General features: G+C 35.7%; 1 protein-coding gene across 1 annotated transcript; it reads left to right on the top strand.

Moving 5' to 3' along the window:
• The first annotated feature begins 1,663 nt into the window (after positions 1 to 1,663).
• Positions 1,664 to 24,066, top strand: LOC580928 (WD repeat-containing protein 92). Its single transcript, XM_780956.5, has 8 exons — positions 1,664 to 1,989; positions 19,114 to 19,214; positions 19,579 to 19,709; positions 20,052 to 20,153; positions 20,485 to 20,600; positions 21,157 to 21,291; positions 21,743 to 21,840; positions 22,326 to 24,066. The coding sequence occupies exons 1-8, from the start codon at positions 1,816 to 1,818 to the stop codon at positions 22,531 to 22,533; spliced, it is 1,065 nt and encodes a 354-aa protein (XP_786049.2). The 5' UTR covers positions 1,664 to 1,815; the 3' UTR covers positions 22,534 to 24,066.
• Positions 24,067 to 24,406: the final 340 nt, after the last annotated feature.

Raw genomic sequence — 24,406 nt, 5'->3', positions numbered from 1 at the left:
ATATATATATATATATATATATATATATATATATATATATATATATATACCCTTTCACTTGATGTACCATTGTCTGATATATATTTGGTATGTGGATGCTGGAAGTAGAATTGACATAAAAAACAGAATTATGACTCAGTGCATATTTTGTTTTACCTTTTAAAACACTTAGCGTCCAAGATGACGTTACATTAACAGGGTCAAGTGGTTATTCATTGAATATTACTGATGTATTTTGTTAACCTATTTGCAGAGGCGTTCTTATTTCTGTAGCCATATTTGTACTGTATCCTGTTGACAGTATCTGTAATCAACTTCTTAATTGGCTCCATTGTTTTTTATGATGAAGAAAAAAATTATCAAACCTCCACAATTAAGTGGAATCATCTTTTCATACAAGTTTAATTCTGTGTAATTCAAGGATGATTTCATCTAAGATTAAGAAATGTTATTGACTCACTGCATGTTTGCATTATTGGGCAACTTACTGTTCAACGTACATTCTCTGATCGCCATGAATAAACTCATATTTATGCAAGCGCGTTCTAACATGAATTTATTTCTTAGTCCATTGTCACTTTAAGATGTCAATAGGTTGAAATAGTAGGACTGTTATTCTATCAATGTAAAATAAACAAAGACCTAGTCAATGAAATTGTCCCTCCTTTTCCAGTCTCATGTAAATTATTCCAGTGTTTAATTGTGTGTGGCAATGCCGACCTGTATTTTTCAGGAAATCATGTATTTTCTTTTGGCACATCACCTATACTGTATTTTCCTTGATCTCCTTGATCCCTTTTTTGTTTTGTTTTCAAAATAAAATATATAATATCCCAAAAAATTATGCTCTCTCTCTAGATTTTGTGCAAATCTTAATTTCCACTACATACATGGTTCTACATTTCTTGATTTTTTTAATGATGGCTAGTCGCTAGCAGTAAACTGATTTATCAGAATTTGTCTTTTGGCATAGTGCTCTCTTGGCTTCTTGTTATTTATAAAAAAGAATGCATTGCTGCTTTTTCTCAATTCATTTTCGAAGTGTTTTACAATGAGTAGATAATCTGTCTGAATCAAACCCTAAACTAAAATCTCAATTTATTCCTTCAACTTGCCCCTGAAAACATAGGTTATTGCTTTTGCAGTGAAAACAAAAACATTGTTTTGTGAGGGACTTTTGTTTGGTGAGGGTACTTTATAAGAAAAATGTGTAGTGTATGGCCTACCAGCATCAGCCAATGTGACATAAATATTTTGTAACAACAACATAGATTATTGCTATAAAAAGAATTAAGGGCATCGGCTTATGCGTGCCCTTACTAGAAAATAAGAAAAAGTTTAAATCCAAGAAAATTATAAGGGCTTCTTCCTTGGTGTTTAATCCCCTTTCTTTTGCGCGTGTGTGTGAGAGAGAGAGAGAGAGAAAGTAGATAAATGACACCTAGTTTCGCAAACAAGAGTATAAGTGCAGACTTAGTGAGTGTTTAAATAGTTTATGATCTAAAGAGTGGTGTAAGACTAGAATCGGGTGTAAGACTAGAATCGGCCGTAAGTCAATTATAGTACCTAGTATTAATAGTCATGTGCACCGTATATAGGCCTATGTACAAAGCTGTTGAGAAGTCAAAATATTTTTTCTTTTTTGATTTGTCGTGCTGTTTTTACCTTATTCTGGCCGCAGAATGCAGATTCAAACAAGAATTTTTTTTGACTTCACGCTTGGGAACGTGACGCCGTTTGCAATTTCCCTTGGTTGACGTACAATTTCGAGCAAATTACGATCCTGAAGCAATCTTGTCACGTCAGTCATTCATCATGGACAAACCACAAATCATAATTCATGCTACAAAATCCTTGAACATTACGCTGTACGACGTGAAATGGATCCCCAGAAGTGCCCGGTTCGTTGTGATCGGTTGCCACCCGAGACAGACGGGGGCTTTGCAGGTCTTCGAGATGGATCAAGGAGAACCTAAATTAATACACGAGGTAGGTCGTAGATCTAGATCTATGTGAATGTACATGTATCTACGGAGCCCCGGAAGTGACATGGAGAATTTTTTTTTTTCTTGTTTTCCTGATAATTTTTCGTTTTCCTGAGATAAATTCTCGTTTTCCTGAGATAATTTTTCGTTTTCCTGAGATAATTCCCGTTTTCCTGAGATAAATTCTCGTTTTCCTGAGATAAATTCTCGTTTTCCTGAGATAATTTTTCGTTTTCCTGAGATAAATTCTCGTTTTCCTGAGATAATTTTTTGTTTTCCTGAGATAATTCCCGTTTTCCTGAGATAAATTCTCGTTTTCCTGAGATAATTTTTCGTTTTCCTGAGATAATTTTTCGTTTTCCTGAGATAAATTCTCGTTTTCCTGAGATAATTTTTCGTTTTCCTGAGATAAATTCTCGTTTTCCTGAGATAATTTTTCGTTTTCCTGAGATAATTCCCGTTTTCTTGAGATAAATTCTCGTTTTCCTGAGATAATTTCCGTTGTAAAATGAACAGTTAAAATGAATTGAAAAAATACAATTTTCTTCTAATTTTATAACGTTTTGGCATCTGAATGCCCCCCCCCCCCCCTGAGTACGATGTCATATATATTTACTGTAAATTGCGAGCGAGCGAAGAGCGCAATTAACAAATAAAAGACACTAGTCTTACTCGTACAAATTTAGGTACAATACCAATTTGGATGATAAATCTATCTTGATTCAAGAACACTTTATTAACAGACTGCCCGATTACAATAGGGGACAGCCCACGAGGCCGACGGCCGTCAGCCTAGGGCCTAAATCCAGTTTTAGGGGGGTATTCAGTTATTCACATCACCTTGTAGGTCTCAACATTCAATTGTCGAAATTCGATATATTTATGAAGATAATTATCAATTCCAAAAGGGCCTTAAAGGGGAAGGCCACCCTAAGAATATCTATATTTTAATAAAAGGAGACAAATAAGACAAAGTGATTAATAAAAGTTTGAGGAAAATCGGATATGAAATAAGAAAGCTATGAAATGTTCAAGTTTTAAACAAATTAAAATCGATCAAGAAAATCGGGAAATCTGTGACGTCACATGCGCCACTTATACAATAGAATGCAAAATAAAATATGAAAAATATGACATTTAAACTAAACAGAATATTTTATTTTGATGCACTCTTGATCATAATAATTGCAAATAATCTCTGTGTTTGACAGCTCGATTCCTTCATCAAAACTCCGCGAAAATTGAAATTCCTATATTCTTTTGTATTCTATTGTATAGGTGGTCGCATATAACCTCATAGATTTCCCGATTTTCTTGATCTTTTATAATTTGTTTAGAACTTGACCAACATAGCAACAACTAATGTATGCAATTTACATTCTCACTATTGAAATGCAGTTATTTGAACAATTATTGATTGAATAGTTTGTCACTACGCACTTAAAAAGATGTGTGCACTAAATTTGACTTCATTATGAAACTGGTCGATTGGGCAATGAGATGTCGATATATTCTCAGGTTAAAATAGATTTGTAAATTCCAATATACATGTAGCCTTCTTTATACATTTGTCTACGTTTTCACTAAGAAGCGTTGTCTTTTCCTCGCTCGTTTTGCGTACTTAATTTTTATATTGGCTTACATTTGCTCTTTCCTCTCATTTCTTTTTTTATGTTATTGTTTATCCTTGATTTGTTACTCTCTTTATTGTCCGTATGCTGTGTTTTTTAACAGTCTTCTGCACTCTGTTGGACCTCAATTTCCAATTCAATAATCTCAATTTCAATTTCATTTATATAATATGTGATCAACCAGATATGTGTCATAAGTCCGGATAATAGTTTCATTTTATTTTAAAGTTATTTAATATACATGTAATACTTTGATAGCATTTAATCAGGTAAAGAAAACCCCAGTATAAATACTGAACATGCTAGTTACATTATATTTCTATGGAGAGTCAATGCTATTATGTTATTGAAATTGTACATTTGTAATATGTTATTGAAATTGCAAATTTGTAATATGTTATCTATAATTTCTAGGTTGGCGTTACATATGCTCGTGCCTCGCCTTTCTTTATATTTTGATTGTTTATCCTTGATTTGTTACTGTCTTATTTGTCCTTATGCTATATTTTTACCAGTCTTCTGAGTGCATCAGTTGGTTGGGCGGAGGGACCTTCACGGTTACAGTAATTAAGTTTGCTCTCTTCTTCCCTGGCCGCCATCTTTTGCACTCAGAATATTGCTACAAAAATTTGTATTTGCACATTTTTTGTCATTCCAATTTTGTATTTACCATGTTTATATTGTTAAATTGTTATATTTCTTGAAAGTGCCGAATAAATAATACAATACAATACAATATATAACCACCACATTTTAATAAGATTTGCTATCCAAATAATAGGTATTTTCCCCATACTTTCACTAAAAAAGTTCCAACTTTTCTCACTCACTTGCACTATATACAACTGAAACCTAATTATGGGCAGCGAGATGTTGAATTGACAGCAAAAAAAATCAATCTAACTTCAAGTCAGAATTCAAGGCACATGTACCTCCCACTGTCCCCAACTCCATGCTTCTCATTCTAATTTGTTTTCATTTTATTAGATGAGCGTGATACCAGAATAACTGGCATCTTCCCCCTCTTCTTTCTTTCTTTTCGATTTTCGTTTTATCGGTATCTTTTCTCTTGTCCTTTGTGTACTTCTTTGCGTAAGTACCTCTGTTATACACTCTCCCTCGTATGTCTTCCTATCTATATAAAATTCTTTCTATTCTCCCGAATTATCAACTTTTTTCATTCACCATCACTTCCTTTTTTGTCTCTGTTCTTTAATTCTTCTCCTCTCCTTTTAATTTTCTCTCTCTCTCCAATTTCTTTGCTCTCACTTTCCATCAATCTTCTTATTTCCACTGGCCCTAATAACACTTTTCTTGTGAAAAAATGGAAGTCAATAAATACATGTAAACAATCCAAGAGAGTGGGTTTATTATTACATACAGTGGTAATGTGGCATAATCTCTGAACAAAGAAATGTTAGGTATCTCGATCCCTTTTGCACTTTAATCGGTAATTGTCAGTATACATTTAAAAACCATAAAGTTGAGTCAGCTGATATTGATGTTGTCTTCTAAAATGGAATTCATGCAAGTGTAAACTTTGGTATAGAAAAATACTGATCCGGAGGTAAAAAAAATAATAAGTGGTATACAGTGACTTTTTGCAAATATTTAAAGAATTGTCATTAAAAGTACTCGAGTGGTGATCACATCATAGAATATAATATGCAGTAAATGTATAGCTTTCTGCTCACTAATGAAATATCGTCAAGAAGAACATAAGTATGCAGAAGCTTTTGAAAAGCAAAGAAAATGAATTTTGGTGTTAAAGATGGACATAAGTAGGATCTAGGAAGCTAGCTTTCTGTTAACAAATAAAAACGAAGTATAGCCAAGAAAACATAAGTACACGGTGGTTTTCCGCTAATAGATGAAATTAAGTTTGGTAAAGAAAAATATTAGTATGCCTATGCAGTCACTTTCTGCTAACAAATAAAATGAATAGCGATCAAGAAAAACATAAGTACGCGGTGGCTTTCCGCTAACAAAAATGAATTTTGTTAAAGATGCACATAAGTAGGACCTAGTAAGTTAGCTTTCTGCTAACAAATAAAAACAAAGTATAGCCAAGACGAAAATGAAATTTGGTCAAGAAAAACATAAGTATGCCTATGCAGTCACTTTCTGCTAACAAAAAAAAGAGGTTTGGTCAAGAAAAGCCTAAGTACGCAATGGCTTTCTGCTAACAAATAAAATGAATTTTGTTCAAGAAAAACATAAATACGAGGTGGCTTTCCGCTAACAAAAATGAAGTTTGGCCGAGAGAAACATAAGTACGCAGTCACTTCCTGCTAACAAAAAAAAAGGAGGTTTGGTCTAGAAAGTACGCAGTGCCTTTCTGCTCACATATAAAATGAAGTATAGTTAAGAAAAGCATCAGTACCGCGGTGGCTTCCCGCTAACAAAAATGAATTTTGTTAAAGATGAACATATTAAAGTAGGACCTAGTAAGTTAGCTTTCTGCTAACAAATAAAAATGAAGTATAGCCCAGAAAAACATAAGTACACGGTGGTTTTCCGCCAATAAATGAAGTTTGGTCAAGAAAAACATAAATACGCAATGACTTTCTGCTAACCAATAAAATGAATAGCGATCAAGAAAAACATAAGTACGCAATGGATTTCTGCTAACAAATAAAATGAATAGCGGTCAAGAAAAACATAAGTACGCGGTGGCTTTCCACTAACAAAAATGAATGTTGTTAAAGATGAACATAAGTAGGACCTAGTAAGTTAGCTTTCTGCTAACAAACAAAAACGAAGTATAGCCAAGAAAAACATAAGTACACGGTGGCTTTCCGCTAACAAAAATGAAATTTGGTCAAGAAAAAAAAAAAATACGCGGTGGCTTTCCGCTCAAACAAAAAAGGAGGTTTGGTCATAGGAGATATTACAGTGACCTTGGTTTGGTCAAGAAAGTACGCAGTGGCGTTCTGCTCAAATATAAAATGAAGTATAGTTACGAAAAACATTAGAACCGCGGTGGCTTTCCGCTAAAAAAAAAAAAAAATGAAGTTAGGTCAAAAAGAACATAATCATTTGACACAGTGTATCAATGAACTTTGTTAAATAAGGAATAATTATTTTACAAAAACCATTCTGGACATTTCATCACCAAATGACAAACATTTTCTATGAATATATAGCTTCATAGCTTCAAATGTCTGACTGCATACGGTTTGCTATTATACTAACATTTGCACAGATTTAAAGGAAACCAATACCCAAGGAGAGAGTCAATCTTATAGGAAAGAGTAAAATGAGAGGAGCATTTAAAAAAAGTTTCATCAAAATCGGTTATAAAATAAGAGAGTTATGGAAGTTTGAAAAGTCTTGTTGTACTTTCTATGGGGATCCTCAAATTGACAACGCTGCTTCAAAATGGCTGATTTTGTGGACAACTCTCCATTCGTTTTCTACACAAATTTTCAGATTTCTTCCATTATCTTTCAAAGTGCATCTTACCAAGGAGATATTATAGTGACCAAATATCTCCTTGATCTTACCTCCTTCTGAGCTCAACATATGGGGAAATATATTTCACACCACATTTATGTCAAAGCAAGGAGATATCTCCTTGGTCAAAGTCAGAAGGAGACAATAAAAAATATGAGAAGTAATGGTGAAAATCGGAAAATTTATGTACAAAGTGAATGGAGAGTTGTCCACAAAATCAGCCATTTTGAAGCAGCGTTGCCAATTTGAGGATCCACATAGAAAGTACAACGAGACTTTCCAAACTTCCATAACTCTCTTATTTTATAACCGATTTTGATGAAACTTTTTTTAAATTGCTCCTCTGATATTACTCTTTGCTATGAGATTGATTTTCTCCTTGGGTTTTGGTTTCCTTTAAGACCACCTGGCGGTGAATATACATGTCATCAATTAGGAATAATATAGTATTAATGACTGCTTTGAGAGAAATAGTTGTTTTTATACGCTCAAGGGAAGGTTACAATTGTGCTATTGCCCGAGGCGTGCCGAGGGCAATAGCACAATTGTAACCTTCCCGAGAGCGTATAAAAACAACTATTTCTCGAATATCAAAGCAGTCATTAATACTTTTATATACTGAAGAGTCAACTTACCAATCAACTGGTAGAACAGGTACTCAGAACAGGAACTCAGAACTCCGTAGAAAATAACTCAACTGTAGAACCGTAGAAAATAACTCAACCGTAGAACCGTAGAAAATAAACCGTAGAACCGTAGAAAATAACTCAACCGTAGAACCGTAGAAAATAACTCAACCGTAGAACCGTAGAAAATAACTCAACCGTAGAAAATAACTCTATTTGTTCAAAATGTTTACCGTACAATTGTGAAAATTATACGTGGGGGCTTGCACCTGCTGACTAGTGGCTACATGGCTACTTGTGGTGATGTTGCATGTGCGTGGGAAGTTCTCTGGGTTATTTGTGATCTCATTGAAAATGTCATTTAGTTCCCGCAGTTCCTGGCTTTCACTACGCTGACCACCAGTAGATGTTGATGACGATGGTACTGATTTCGGATCAACAGCTGCCGCGATACCATGACCTATGTTTGATGAGGATGGTACTGATTTCGGATCAACGGCTGCCGCGATAGCATGACTCATGTTTTCTTTGGCTGTACTGCTGGTCATAGCATAGTGTTTCAGACTGGTCTCCGCCTTGTGTCCAGAGACACTCATTATTTCTCTGTCTCTGAACCCAGCATTTTGTAGGGTACTGATGCTGGTTGCCCTTAGGCAATGGTTGGTGTAAGCCTTGGTACCTGCACGAGATGAAATTGTTTTCATCTTGTCTCCGATGCTGTTTTTCCCTAGGGGTGCATTACAGTACCATTGATCAAAAGAAGATGGATTGGATTTGAACTCACGCTTGGCCTGTGCACATGCATTTGCCGGTCTCTGCCAAAAACTCTTACATTGTGGATTCAATTTATCTTTGTAGCGTAAGAAGGAGGCAACAGGACATCGTGGACCATTAGTTGGAATCATGACACCACCTTGGCTTTTCTCTAGTTTATCTGCCCTGTTGTTTTTTGTGAGTGTATCTTTCAGAGTTATGGAGCATTTTCCCCCTTCATCACAAATGTCAAAGCTGTCAAGTGTCATTTCACGCAAATTCTCTCTACCCCGATTGCAAAAGTACAACATTACATCCATAAATACCTTGTCCTGAAGACCCACAGGATCATCCAAATCAAGCGAACCTTGGATTTTGTCCATGTCTTCTGCTGAGATAGCTGGTTTGTGAGTTACAACTCCCTTTCCTTCCTGTTTAAGCATTGCTGAAAAACACTTAAAAACTCTCGTCGAGTTGGAAAAATCTTCATGCTTGATGATATCTATCTTATTACAGTTGAGGAAATGACGCTGAAGTCCGAATCTAATAGCTAACATTGACTTCTTCATGTAATAACTTCCGTTCTTCCGTCTGGCACCAGCGTAAAACTTTTGCAGTACATTGTCCAGCTCCGAATTTGAAAGCTTGTTTACGCTATCGAGGTCTGTCTTGATAACTTGCAGGAAGTCTTCGAATATTTTCATGGAGCATTTAACGGAATTTTTCGTGTTCTTGCTGTCAGCAGAATCAATCAAGTCTCTCATTTGATCATCATCAAGAAGCTGAAATCTTGGGAGCGTTTCTATTAATTCCGCCATTTTGGCCTAGTAGTACAGTCGGTCGTCTGCGCTGCACTCGATCACTGGCACAACAATGCTACAAATTCACAAGGGAGTCGGGCTAACTCGCCCCACGTGACATCTCGCCCCAGCGAGATATCCCGACATGATTTATCGATCGAGAGATACCAGTAGTCTGCTAATTAACGGCCAGGACGAAAGAATGTGAACAAATATCAGCCATATCGTCTAAAATGTACAATGAGCACAAACATATACACATTGGTATCTCTCGATCGATGAATCGTGTCGGAACATTTCGACCCAGTCTTTGATGCTGGGGCGAGATGTCCCGTGGGGCGAGTTAGCTGCTAGTTGTATTACAAAATTGGTAAAATGTAGCGACCATTTCTTCGCACACATATGGTATCCTCCATCACTCAAACCATTTTTTAACATGTAAACCTATGGGGTAACCATGGAGACTGACCTATTTTTTTAATAACCATGGTTATTAAAAATATTGAAATGTTTTATGCATGGTTACCGAGAATTTTACAGGAACAGTTGAAGTTTATGAATGCAATTTCGACCAATCAGATGGCTGGATTACTTAAGTGAGGTATATAATAAATAATAATGTGGGCGATTAAATGAAATAGTACGTCGGGAAAACCAATTCAAGATGTTGACAATGGGCAATTTTTACCCATTAGTTGCAACTTGTATCGAATTGAAATTTGAAAGATGTTCACTTCTTTGGATTAATTTTTCATTAAATTCCTTTCAGTAATTTCATAGAATATGCTTTGAATATTTAATTAGGTTTCCAAAAAATATATAGTCGAACCAAACCTATTCCTATTACGGCACCTTCTTTCACCTAATTGAATGATTCATATCCTCTTTACAGTGGTCTCAGACGATGGACCACCTCTTGCAGTGCGGCGGAACGGGTTGCACAGATGAAGACCTGTCCCTTGTTAATGAAACGGCCATTGCAGCAATCGAGCGATGGAAGAACTTAATTTAATTTAATTTACTTCTAAGTTAAGGAACTTTACATTACTATCTTGATCTAAGGAGACACGAACGAACGAGTGGTCATTAGTCCAAGAGTATCAATGCTTTGAAAATGAATTTATACCTGAAAAGTAAATATATTTAAAACTTAGGTACTCTATATGTTTGTGTATCTTGGATGGGTGGTCTTATAAACATTTGTAAATAATGGTATAATCCTGATTCTTTGTACATTTTTCTTACCGGATAACTATTTTGTGTCTATAAACAGACTTCGAAATGGAGGCCCTGGGCTGTGAGCCATGGGTCCTAACATAACCGTTTAATAGTAATAGCGGATATAAACACATGTATTTTCTAAGCGGCATTTTCTGATATTGATTGGACTGTAAACATATTCAATAAACTGAAAACAGATCCTGCTTTGTGGAAAAAAAAACATGTATATTAATTTTTGTTCAACTATTAACATTAGTTTTAATGAAAATTACAGTCGTTTATTAGTGTAGCGTTTTACCTGGCAATGAGTATTAAATGAAAAACGGAATGTCCGTAAAGGTTTTCTTTGAAATGGCACTTCAGGTTACTATGGTCATTATAGAAAGTCAAAAGGGGTATTTATTAATCATAATCATTTCAGTTCGTAAAGGTTTTCTTTGAAATGGCACTTCAGGTTACTATGGTCATTATAGAAAGTCAAAAGGGGTATTTATTAATCATAATCATTTCAGTTCGTAAAGGTTTTCTTTGAAATGGCACTTCAGGTTACTATGGTCATTATAGAAAGTCAAAAGGGGTATTTATTAATCATAATCATTTCAGTTACCTCTGTAGATTCTAATTTAATGGAAAAGTCAACAAACTTGATAAATAATATACATTGTAAAAAATTGACTTGTCAACTGAGGAAAGAACAAGGTCTTATTTGACAAATCTTGTTTTAGTCTTGTTCCGTAAATAATGTATGATGATTTGTTTAAATTCGGTCACATGATTTGTAGGTCAGAACAAGACCAACAAATTTTGTCAAAACTTTTGTAAAATATCACGTGACCAATATTAACCCAATCGCTATCCTGTATTCATGGTACATGACTAAAACAAAATTCGTCAAATAAGACCATGTTATATTCTTCAGGGCCCTCTTGCATAAAGAGTTGCGATTAAACGCAAGTCAGAAAATCAAACGCAACTCCATTTTCAACCAATCAGGAACGCGTATTTAGGACTTGCGTTTGATTTTCTGAGTTGCGTTTGATCGCAACTCTTTATGCAAGAGGGCCCAGTAGTCAATTTAAGTGTAACTAGGTACGTGTATAAGAGTACAGACATCATTATTCAGATTGAACATGATACTTTAAACTCATGCAAAGTCCATTGAAAGATACCCCGAAGAGAGTACAGACTGCCACTCGCTACGGAACTCTCTATAGGATGCATATGTGGAGGGCAACTCGAGCACCGGTCCACACGTATGTGCGATCGGTCTGCGGGCAATCCCGCTCATGTCTCTAAATTCAATTGTTATAGACTTCACTGACATAATACAAGAGGAAGTCATGTAACAAAGCAATTTTCCAAGACCCTCGTCGTCTTGGGCACGTACAAATTGCATCAAATACCTTAGTGACTGACTCTGTTCTTTGGTCATGGGGTTTGCAACGAAGAGATCGCAAACCTTCTTTGGCTTAGGTTTGCACCTATCGTACAAGTTCTTGATTGACTGGACACTAGGGAACGAGTTGGCAAGAGCATCCCGAACTATTCCTCCCATTGCTTGCAGTGCGTAGCTGCTGTTTTGAACCATACACTTGTGCGCTAGTTGCCGTATGACTGGTAGAACTTGGTCATCCTCTGGAATCGTATGGCTTCCCTCTCTATCAAGGAGGTCCTCAAATATCTCCTTTTCATAATCTGAAAGGTGACCTGCCATAGCAGCTCTGAGGGCTGCACTGTCTACATCACTTAAGAACCTCAAAAACGAATCAGTGAGGTCTTCGGGGGAAATTGATTCCTCTCCAAATACGAGGACCTGAAAAAAAGCAGGTGCCATTTGGAGAGGAAACACATCGTGGTCACGAAGACCCTTGGCTAGAATGCGACCAATCGCCTGCCATTCCTCCAGTCCGTAATGTGGATTGAGACTCGGGATCCTGTAATATTCCCCATCTGCTGATGTTTCAAAGAACGACTGCCAAAACGCTGTGTAGGCTTCTCTCGAGACACCCTGGGCATCAACCCCAGCCTCATCAACAAATGTGACTTTTAAGGGCTGGCTGATAATTTCTGGGGTTTTGAAAATGGCAATCATTTCCGCTTGAACGTTGCAACGGTGCAGCCTTATGTTACAGTGTGAATCTTTCGGCCACGTGTGAGCTGTATCTATCTGATTGTTATTTGGAGGCGAGTTAGACGATGAAGGTTGGATTTCCTGTTGCGTCAATGAAATCTGTGGAAGCTCATCAGACAAATTTCCAGGATCGTTAATCTCAACAACAGTCTCTGGAAGAATTTCTGTGTCCGACGGCCGGGAAGGTTGAATCTCAACAGAAATCTCAGAAAGAATTTCTGTATATGATGAGGACGAATCAACCACGATGACGTCCTCTTTTGTTGCTTCTGCACCATAAGGAATAGTGCTGTCCAAAGAAGATGAACTGGTAGGCCTACTATTTCTCTCTTCCTCAACCAGTTTGACTTCATCTTGGTTGTCTGGTTCCGGCTGGTCTCTTTTCTTTGAACATAGGTACAATCTTAACATCTTTACGCTAGTGGTTTCATAGAGTTCTCCAACGGTAGCTTCTCCCAACTCACAGCCCCTAAAATCTTGCATTGATAAGTCGAATTCTTCCTGACGGCCCCTTTTGGAGGTACCACCTGGGAAGAATAATGCTGTTGACAATTCTAAGAGTTTATTCACACCGTATTCTTTCTTCACTTTCAGCTGGGTCCCGCCTCCAGAATTACTCCGTACTTGACGGAATTCTTTGGTGGAATGATCAAAGTCCATCCAACCTAGTTCGATTCGTCTATTTTGCTTCAGAGCGTTTACATTCCCTGTGGGGTATGTTGAGGGGCCAGAATTGTTACATTTTCTCTTTCTTCCTATCTTTCTTCGGAGTCTTTCCAGCAAACTTGATGTCGAATGCTCTGCAGTTTCCTTTTTCTTGCGCCTAGCAAAATCAACTGCCGCTAGTCGATCCCCATAGCATGGGATGAACTTTCTCATTTTCACATCATCCATCTGGACGAGGGAACTGCAGTCAATCTAAAGAAATAATATAGAATAATTAATGATACAATAGATCGATTTTTCACATTAATTTGAACATTTATAACTACACATTTTGAAAGGATCCCCAGAATTACTTAAGATTTAAAAGTTTGCAACTCTTAAAGGGGGTACTCTGGTCCAAAAATATCATACTTTCATTAGAAGCAGAAAAATCAGAGACAAACCGGATAAAAAATAAAGAAATGAATAAATAACAGAGTTATGAATATTTGAATGTCATTAAATAGGACTATTTTTTATGCAAATTAACAATTCTGTCACATGTTTGACGTATGATAGTCACTTCTCACCAATAGTCTTATTACATGTATATCGATTGTTTTTAAAATCTCACTTTTTGATGATTCAACGCAAATTTGTTTCTCTATGTTGGTGGATGCATGCATTTAGATGTTACTCTCAACATAATTACGGTATTCATGTGATTGAATGAGATTTTATGGGGGATATATGATAAAATACGGACAAACAAAAATCATAATGAGATAATTCAGATGTACATTTTTTGTTGATAATTCAATAAAGAATGCAGATCTAGAACAAATATTGGTGACAAATGTTTTTGTTTTACCGTATGATCAATTATATTATTCGAAAGTAAAATACTGAAATTCCATTTCTATTCTCATGTATTTCATTGCTTTGACAATTTCTAATGTATTTGATTGTTTTTCAATCTTGTTTATTTCTTTGTTACATAAATTCTACGACATTGGTCATCCATCCGGATCTGTATTCAGATAAAACGAATGATAATTAACTATGAATTTGGAAAAAAAAAAAAAATTGTTTTATTATATAACAAGACAAATGCGACTGCGTCTCCTATATATGCCTCCGCCTTTATAAAACCAGTAATTTCAGAAATTGACCTCTGTGACCTATGACTTTTGACCTCATTACACCAAAAATCTAGTCAGCTCAAGTTTGAAGTTCATATCTCAAGGGGTTCTTGAGATATCGCGTTAACGAGGTCAATACCTGGAATTTCATGAGTTGACCTCTGTGACCCTTGACCTTTGACCTACATACTTGAAAATCTAATCAGATCGTCTTCCTATGGTCTTACATATTATCCCCAAGTTTGAAGTTCATATCTCAAACGGTTCTTGAGATATCGCGATAACGAGCAAACGGGATGGACGGACGGACGTACAACCCGAAAACATGATGCCTTCCGTGGCGGAGGCATACAAAATACATTGCGCTTTTGAAATCGATGGGGTCGATCCTCCTGGAAAAATCGGGGGAACAAGCTTGCCCCCATCCTCCCGGGTTTACCGCCCATGACCCTGTATATATTGACAAAAACTGTTCTCACTGTTTCTGACGAAATAAACAAAACTAAATTATATGTTTCACGAGACCTAACAATATAAATAGGTTAATGTTTCACTGTAACTAAATACTGCCAAAAATGAAAACGGTGATAGTACTACTAGTACCTGAAACAAGTTAGATAAGTTCAGAATGAGTTGAACAACAGCCTATTTTTGTCCTTCATAATAACATTCCTATCTCTCTTCGAAGGTGGAGATACACATCGACAGCCTGGTGGGCATCCGTTGCTATAGGTAAATGGTCTCTATTGACAATGGTCATGCACATGTCATAAACATCTTTATCACATGGTCTGGTGGAACGAAATGCAGCTTCACCTCGGCATACGCTAGCATAAGCATCATCAACACCGCAAATTTTGTCCTCTGTACCCCAAAGCTCTGGTGTGTAGTACATCATCATCGGCCGTCCGCTGGGTACCCGGTGGTTATTGGAGGGCCTGATGATATGCGAGTTCCACATTTCAACTGTTGTGTCAAGTTCTGACTGTGAAAATAATGAAGATTTAAATTAACAGTGAATAACCAGAATGCAATAATGGATGAATGAACGATAGGGTAAAGGGGAGTGAATTCCTCGCTTAAACATTTATTCGCAATTTATTAAAAGATCCTATGCTTAAATTAGTTTTTAATCATCTCAATGGGGTGGATGAATCTGTGGGGAAGGCGCCATCTAGTGGGTAGGAGCGAACAGGGGGGTTATTGAAAAAAAAACTCTAATAAGGTCCAGAACTAGACTATAGTGCCGAGCGAGGGATCAGGACTGAGTTGGTCGAGCGGTAAAGCTCATTGTCAGCTCTCTGCATCAGCCTACAAACTGACTCTGTTCGGACCCAGGTTCGAATTCCAGTCACGTCTTTTGGATGGTGACGTTAAAGGTCGGTCCCAGACGTAAATAATCATATCTGATTGATACACGTCTGTCAAAACCCAATCCCCCACCCCCCCCCCCAACCCTGGTATTATGTAACACGTTCGAGGCTAGATTTACTCTAGGTCGAAAATATCTTGACGCGCTGGCAAGACCGAAAACAGAGTCGTATAGCCCTCAAGGTGAGCCAAGGACTAGATTCTCACAAGATCAACAGACGGAAACTTTGTACTACTAAAGACAAACTATAAGAACAAACAAGGAATACATCTATTGTGCGAAATGACTAAAATTAATGATATCTAAAATCGTTACAATATAGTTCACTACATCATATAGAATACACAAACGAGGAGCACAATTTTAACTTCACAAGCGCTTTCGATTTAATCTCCTCAGGTGACGTGATATCATGATATTCTCTCTTTAAATCTTTAAACATAATGTAAAATTATATAAAAAAAATTGATATATTTGAGTTATATAATGCAGGAAACGATACTCCATACATATCTCTCTCCCCTCGTTACCCGTAGTCCTCCACACCAATTTTCCTCCTAACTTAAAACAGCACAATTTTGGCCTATGATAATTTTGTGGGTACTGGTCAAGTTCTTCTTGACGTAGTTAGAATCAAAGTTGTAGTCCTATATATGCTAGTTGCATGGTCTTAAGTAATCAAATTTAAAAGCCAAGCCAGATGCACTTTTCTCGTGCTTTCATGCATATTAGATGGATTGCAAATTATTTTTCCATTACATATTATTTGTTGGCTCTTAAAAACACGTTGAGAAATAATTATCAATTTACTGCATCTTTGTTGTCAATTTTTTTTTATAGCTTATTTTATTTGTACCTGAATTAGACCCATGAAGCAGAACTGACTTATGTTCTTATCCAGGAAGCTTCCAGTGTAGTTTCCTCTGTCTAGTAGATCTCTGAACAGTTCGATCCAAAAATGGGTGCATTCTTTGCGCAAAAAGCTCCACCAACTTTCAATTCTCTGATTCGAGGTACTTGCTCCTTCTATGTACACATGTTCTCCCCTGACGTCACTCCTTAGAAATTCTTGAAAAGCGCGAATATGTCCATTCTCTGTACCACGGTCACAACGCACGACGCAGGGACATCCACCAAACTCCTTCACGGCATCTAGAAAGTAGCCTCCAATTAGCTTTGGGTCGTTATTTGTACTGTACACATTTAACCAAATCATTTCCCTTGAAAATCCGTCAATACATCCGCTTATACACAGGCCATATGGCTTTAATTTGCCAAATGTAATTTGGTCCTTTTGCGAAGTAGGCCCGTCTGACAAGTCGTCTAGCTTTCCTTAGCTGAACACCTTCTGGATCCAGTACTGTTAGTAAAAGTCGTACATCCTCTTTTCTAACACGAAGACCACTCTGTTGACATTTGGCATGCATCATCCTATATCCATGCAACTGTCCCGAACCCTGTAACTGATCCCGGATGTATTGTACTACATCATCCAAACGGCTGTATCTTCTACGATGGAGATTATTGGCTTTTAATATACGCTTAAGATGCCTTTCACTTAGGAGTATGTCGTGATGATGAAGAAGCATGAACAGAATATCTTTATGTGTCATTCCAAGATCAAAATACATTTTAATGAAGAAATTACGATCATGAACAGTAGCCATCTTTGGATTGAGTTGACGTGCGCTGATCATATAACAAACGATGTCTGGGGTTTCGAAAGTTATGCAACATGTATTGGTCGGGAATTATCTCAGGAAAACGAAAAATTATCTCAGGAAAACGAGAATTTATCTCAGGAAAACGAGAATTTATCTCAGGAAAACGGGAATTATCTCAGGAAAACGGGAATTATCTCAGGAAAACGAAATATTATCTCAGGAAAACGAGAATTTATCTCAGGAAAACGAAAATTTATCTCATGAAAACGAAAAATTATCTCAGGAAAACGAGAATTTATCTCAGGAAAACGGGAATTATCTCAGGAAAACGAAAAATTATCTCAGGAAAACAAGAATTTATCTCAGGAAAACGAAAAATTATCTCAGGAAAACGAAAAATTATCTCAGGAAAACGAGAATTTATCTCAGGAAAACGGGAATTATCTCAGGAAAACGAAATATTATCTCAGGAAAACGAGAATTTATCTCAGGAAAACGGGAATTATCTCAGGAAAACGAAATATTATCTCAGGAAAACGAGAATTTATCTCAGGAAAACGGGAATTATCTCAGGAAAACGAAAAATTATCTCAGGAAAACGAGAATTTATCTCAGGAAAACGAAAAATTATCTCAGGAAAACGAGAATTTATCTCAGGAAAACGAGAAAATTTTTTTTTCTCCATGTCACTTCCGGGGCTCCGTATGTATCTACATTAAAAAAACATCAATTTAATTTGAAAGTAATTTGAATGTGATTTAGTCTGGCTATATATTTAATTTATGGGCAGATGTCATTGTGTAAAAGTGTAGATCTAGGCCTAACTTAGTTACGAATATCGTGGCACCAGGCCTGAGTCAGACGTGTACTTTTGTATCCATTTTTGACCCGTAAGTAACTCTGGCATGGAAAAACATGGTAAAAACATACCAAAAATCAACTAAATCTTCATCAATTGTTCAAATATTGGTCACGATTTTAAATTTGTTATGTTTCTTACCTGTTTCGTGTCAATTTCCTTATCTCTTTTGGAGTATTTTTTCTACAAACCAAGCCATAATAGATCTATAGACTACACTTTCTCACAGGTTTTACGGCAAGCCACTGCACAATTGCATACCATATACCAACGAAGGGGTGCGGGCGGGCCCGCACCCCTTCGTTGTAACAATTCGTCCGTAACAATGGTCATCATTGTCATAATGTGGACTACTTACATGAATTTCATGAGGATCTGAGATCAGATCTGAAAAAGCCTTTTTTAGTACCTTGTTTTTATATTTTTTTAGAAAAAACAAATCCACTCATATCTACTTTTATTTTCTCAAATACAGTTATCTTCTTTCCAAACTCTCTACTTCTTAGACTTTAAATTCAATACAGATTAATTTAAATTACAATTCATCACTGATGTAAATCACAAATACTTTTATTTTTTGCAGGACTCAATACTTTAAAAAATATCTGTTTCATTGATTAACCATTGATCAATCATCCTTTTCATATATATGCCTCAGTCTATTATTAATTAGATTCTGTTTCTTTCTTTTTTAAATTGAAATCAGCGCATTTAGTTGAATTTAATGGATCTTCTATAAGAGAATTTCTAATTGGTATTCCAAAGTATCTAAAAATGTAATGTTTTACTAATTATACAAAATTATTTTGTTTTTGTCTGTATGATCAGGTGGAAAAGAAAGAAGCATTGAAATGTGGGACATTTGGAGCTTCTAGTTTGAAGCAGAGGGATTTAGCCACAGGAGACTTTAATGGCAATATGAGAATTTGGTAAGATATAGATGTACAGCTGGAGAATCTTTAAATGAGAGTACTTATTGAAAATAAATTACATTGCAGATGTTTGTATTCCTCTCTCTCTAAATATGAAAATGACAGAATCTGTGATTTGCCGGATTAAGGTAATATATAACGTGATTATAGCACACAACATGGCAATGATAGTATGTCTTGTCTTGGCTGCTGTTCATTTCTCAATGATGATTTCAATCATAAAACTTAATTCGCGATTAACTAAATTCCGTATTCTTGCCTACATCAAAATAATCTAATAGTAGTTGTTAAGGACTTTTCAAGCCACCCACATCTCAAGGGGGTCAATGTACTGTACTTGATGATTCTTCAATAAATACAGGAACCTGGAAAAGATGGAGACACCTGTGTATTCTGTATCAGCACACAAGGAGATCATCAACTGTATTGATGGAGTCGGAGGTGCTGGTGTTGGTGAAGGTGCACCAGAGTTGGCAACTGGGAGCCGAGATGGTAAGATAGGCCTATTAATCCTAGTGCTATTTTGGGTTGTTAATCATTTAGAGAAGATAGGCCTATATGTCTTTTGATGAAATTTATTGTATTAAACAAGTTGTGTCACCAGTTTAAGCCAAAGCATTAATCAGCAAGTAGTAGAAGTAGAAATTTCAATCACAGACCTTTTTAAAAAAAGTAGTAGAAATCAGTTGCTTGTGATACTCTAATCACGTTTAAAAAATCTTTCATTTGTTTTCTTAAAAAGTAGGTGTCATCACATATCTGGTTTAGAAACTAGAATTGAAGGAGTAGAAGCGGTTAACTGATTTTCTGACACATTATTTTGTCTACCTTTAGGAGCTGTAAAAATTTGGGATCCAAGACAGAAGGACAAACCAGTAGCTTGCATGGAACCTGCAGATGGTGAAAGCAAGAGAGATTGCTGGACTGTGGCATTTGGTAAGTTATCACTCACCCAAGTAAGATCTTCATATTCAGTGTCATCATTTGCATTTATGTCTTCAAAAGAATGGAAAGTCCATATAAACCATATAACCTAACTTTTCCAGCAACAGAAACTAATTTCAGTTTCCAATTCTGATTTTTTTTTTTTAAACTTAAAATACTGATACTGTGCTTATTTGATTATTTAAAGATGTTTAATCCTCAAAATAATTCTATGTTAAGTTTTATTCTGAACATATAATTACTATTTTCTTATTTAATTAAACAAATTCTAGTTTTTAGAAATTTAGTATTTAATATACATGTGTCTTTCTTTTTCATATAGGTCATGCACATAATAATGAAGATCGCTGTGTGGCAGCTGGATATGACAATGGAGATATCAAACTGTTTGATCTCAGGAATATGTCATTACGATGGGAAACAAACATAAAAAATGGGGTATGTAAATGATATAACTACCATAATAAAAGAGTCTTAGCTACAATTCTCTGCTTTCTCCCATGTTTTTTAATGTTATTCTTATAGAAATTTTATATTGATGTAATAGGTTATAAATATGTGAGTGCTGGTATATGGACATTGCAGTGTATTGTATTTCAAGAGAAAATGCACAATGATGTTACAGTTGAATTATGTAGTAGAAATCAAAGTTAAAAAATACCATTTTGATTGGCCCTTGATACACTTGTATAAGAAAATATTTAAAACAATTTTTAACTGCAAATAAGTGTAATTTTCAAGAACTTACAGTTTTGTTGCAGCATGGTTATTCAATGTCACTACAGCAACTGTTTATCACGTTGTTCAATGTGAGTAAAAAACAACACAAAGGGACCATTACATACATGAAATACGGTAGATGTGCACTAGATTCTCAAAATTGTTTATCTTATAATGCTAAGTCTATCATGATATTTGAAATGATGGTGTACACACTGCTTGTCTTGATCTTCTGTTTGACATGCTATCATATCTTTATCTAACTATAATGCAGGTGTGTGGTCTGGAGTTTGATCGTAAGGACATCAACATGAATAAACTAGTTGCTAGCACCCTTGAGGCTAAATACCATCTCTTTGATATGAGGACACAACATCCAAAGTCCGGCTACGAGTCTCTCAGTGAGAAGGCAAGTACTATTTATTTTGAAAAGTAGTAAAGAAGTTTGCACATTAGGCATATTCTGCATATTTGCAGCCCTAACAGGGTTCTTGTGGAACACAGAATAAAGCAATTGGTTAAAAGCTTCATGATTTTTGAAACTTATTTGACAACAAAAAAAAAGAATTTAAAACCAGCCCTTTAGCAACATATACTAATATATATTAGCACATTATGATCTCTACAAGATTGGGATAAACTAGAAAATTCAATTGACATGTGTGATCATCAATATCAATGATATTCATACCATATGAAAAAGAAAGAAAAAATTGAAAACCAAATAAATGAATAAGAATTGCAACTTTTTTTTTACATTATGTTAAATAAGTAACATATACCATTTGTAAGAGAGATGATTGCATTAAAACCAACATTGTTAACTCTCTGTTGATTGTTTTTTTTTTCTTACTCTACAGGCACATAAATCAACGGTATGGTGTGCAAGACATTTGCCTCAAAACAGAGATGTTTTTATGACTTGTGGAGGCTCTGGGACTCTCAACTTGTGGAAATAGTAAGTCCTTAGTTTTCATTAATATCCTACAAAGAATTGTTTGGAATCAAATCAGCATACTATAGGTGTATCTTGAAATAGTGTAACTGTGTTTCATCTGAAGTAAAGGTATCCTATATTCTTGGAGAATGATACTGGCAGGTCGGCCATTTAAGTGAAGTCATTTTTGCACACCATATGGATTATACAGTAATTTGGTAAAAGGTATGGACATGATATTTATTGATATTTTGTGAAGCGAAACACCACATGAACACTCCATACTGTAGTCTTGAAAAGAAACAGTGGAATGATGCCATCATCATTAGTCCAATAACCTCATTGTTTGGGCACCACTTATGTTATTCTTGGCATCTTTCTTTCATCTATGATGTATCTTTTTTTTTCTTCTCAGAACTCAAATGGCTATCTTGTCAATTCTAATATTGTGAAGTTCAATACAAATAACATTTTTTTCTTATTTCCGCCTTTTCTTTTTTCTCCAGTGAGTACCCTACATCGAGAGTAGAAGAAGACTCTAATGGTGTACAGAAAGGTGTGATGGGTTCAGTGTCTATGCTCCAGAGTGTAGGGATATCCACACAGCCTATAGCAGGCTTTGACTGGAGTCCAGACAAGGCTGGTCTCTGTGTATGCTCATCATTTGATCAATGTATCAGGGTACTTATCGTCACCAAGCTCGGGACATTATGATAAACATGACGCCACACGGAATACTACTATCGGGACATTTTGCGCTGGAAAAACTCACAGGTTGTAAAGTCTTTGGTGAACTGACATTCATTACCTGACCCTGAAAAACAGCGCATTTCTTTCATGGCGTAGATGAAGACCAGGGACCCGTTTCACAAAGCCTTTTTTCAATGACAAATTACAAAAATCAGTGACATATCTACTGAAAACCAATCAGAAGCAAGGATCATGGTAGCTTTTAACAAAAACTATCATTCATCACTGATGACAAGTTTTGTGAAATGGGGCCCAGATATGGCACAAGGCAGTGCACCACTGATCTTATCCTCAAAACTAAATAAAAATATGCTGTGAGGAAGAATTATTAAAAAATTAAAAAATGAGAAGTGATATTTGGTAGAATATAATCTAAAAATATTTTTTTGTTGTGGTTCTTTATAAAAATAATTGACTGTAAAGTTAATTCATTTAGGAAAACAATGCTTATTGGTTACTGACTGGCTCTTTAGGGGGAAATGAGTCTACATTGCCCTTGTATGATTAATTATGTTGTAAATGAGAGCAATAGTCTTAATGTCTATAACATAGCCTGAAAGAAAGGACCAATCAATATCAGTATCATGTGAACGGTACATATGGAAGGGGCGGGGGGGATTATTTTACCCATTTATGTTTGAATTTACCTATTATGAGTTTATTACAGACTCATATAAAGTATAAACATAATGAATGATAATAAATAAGACTTATGTCCCCTTCTTCCTCATAATTTCTGCTTTCACACCAAGTATATAAAGAATATATCAATGTAAGAAGTATACTATACATGTATTAATTTACAGACAAATATTTATTGACATGTTTATCAGTGTTAAAAAATGATTTAACAATCATATAGACTTGCATGTGTTATGGTAGTACGAGTATGATGTATTGATTTGAGACATGTCAGCAGTCAATACATTTTGTTTTCTGGAGTGTAAATTAAAGAATACCAAAGTTCATCACCAACCCTATTCGCACCAGATATTCTTTCCATTACATTCATCATATTTGAAATTTAAATTCTATATGTTATTCAATTCACATAATCCATCTGATGTTACCCTAATCCAGTAGGGTTAGAGTGCATCACCCACATCCAACGTAAGTGGTGTTTTTACGATAATTTATTAATGTAGTCTTCATCGTGTCACATTGACCATTCAATCTGAATCATTTGGTACTTTTCTTGCTCCATATTGATTCTTATCGATGATACTGTAGGCAGCCAGTACAGTGTGTGGTCATTTATTATACTGGCAAATACATGTAGTAACAACTAAGGTATCCTGTGGACATGTGTTATGACAGGTTATACTTTTTTTTTTTTTTATTAATCAGGAGTGTTTCTCTTGTTCATCTTCCACTTTAGGATTATATTTGTGTGTGCATAATGACAAATGTCTGAGATTTCTAAACTATTGTTTAAATGTACATAGAGCATGTAAATAAAAATCAGTTTACCTTCTTCTGATATTGGTGCAGCAGTTATTATGCCTGTTGGTTAAACCGTTTGTCTTGTTTTGTCACTGTGCATTAAGATTGTCTCATTCTTTTGAAAGTTAGCTATGGTCCATACAGTCAAAGGCTGTTTAATACTTTTTAACCCTTCAAATGACCCGACTCAAAATGAGTAAAAGCAGCAATAAGCACTTAATGCGCATGAAAGCCATGAAGTTATCTTTATGCTGTATATGTATATGTTTCAGCTAAATGAAAGAGAAAGCACATCCTCTTCATCCTCTTCAGGTACTGAGGTCCAAGTTGCCCCTTTGTTGATATCTGTTTAATATAAGTCTAGACCAAGTTTAGACCCAACGATGGATTTCAG

Source organism: Strongylocentrotus purpuratus, unplaced genomic scaffold, assembly GCF_000002235.5.
Source record: "Strongylocentrotus purpuratus isolate Spur 01 unplaced genomic scaffold, Spur_5.0 spur5_scaffold_5, whole genome shotgun sequence".
Classification (NCBI taxonomy): domain Eukaryota; kingdom Metazoa; phylum Echinodermata; class Echinoidea; order Camarodonta; family Strongylocentrotidae; genus Strongylocentrotus; species Strongylocentrotus purpuratus.
This window is presented reverse-complemented; position numbering and strand designations above follow the sequence as displayed.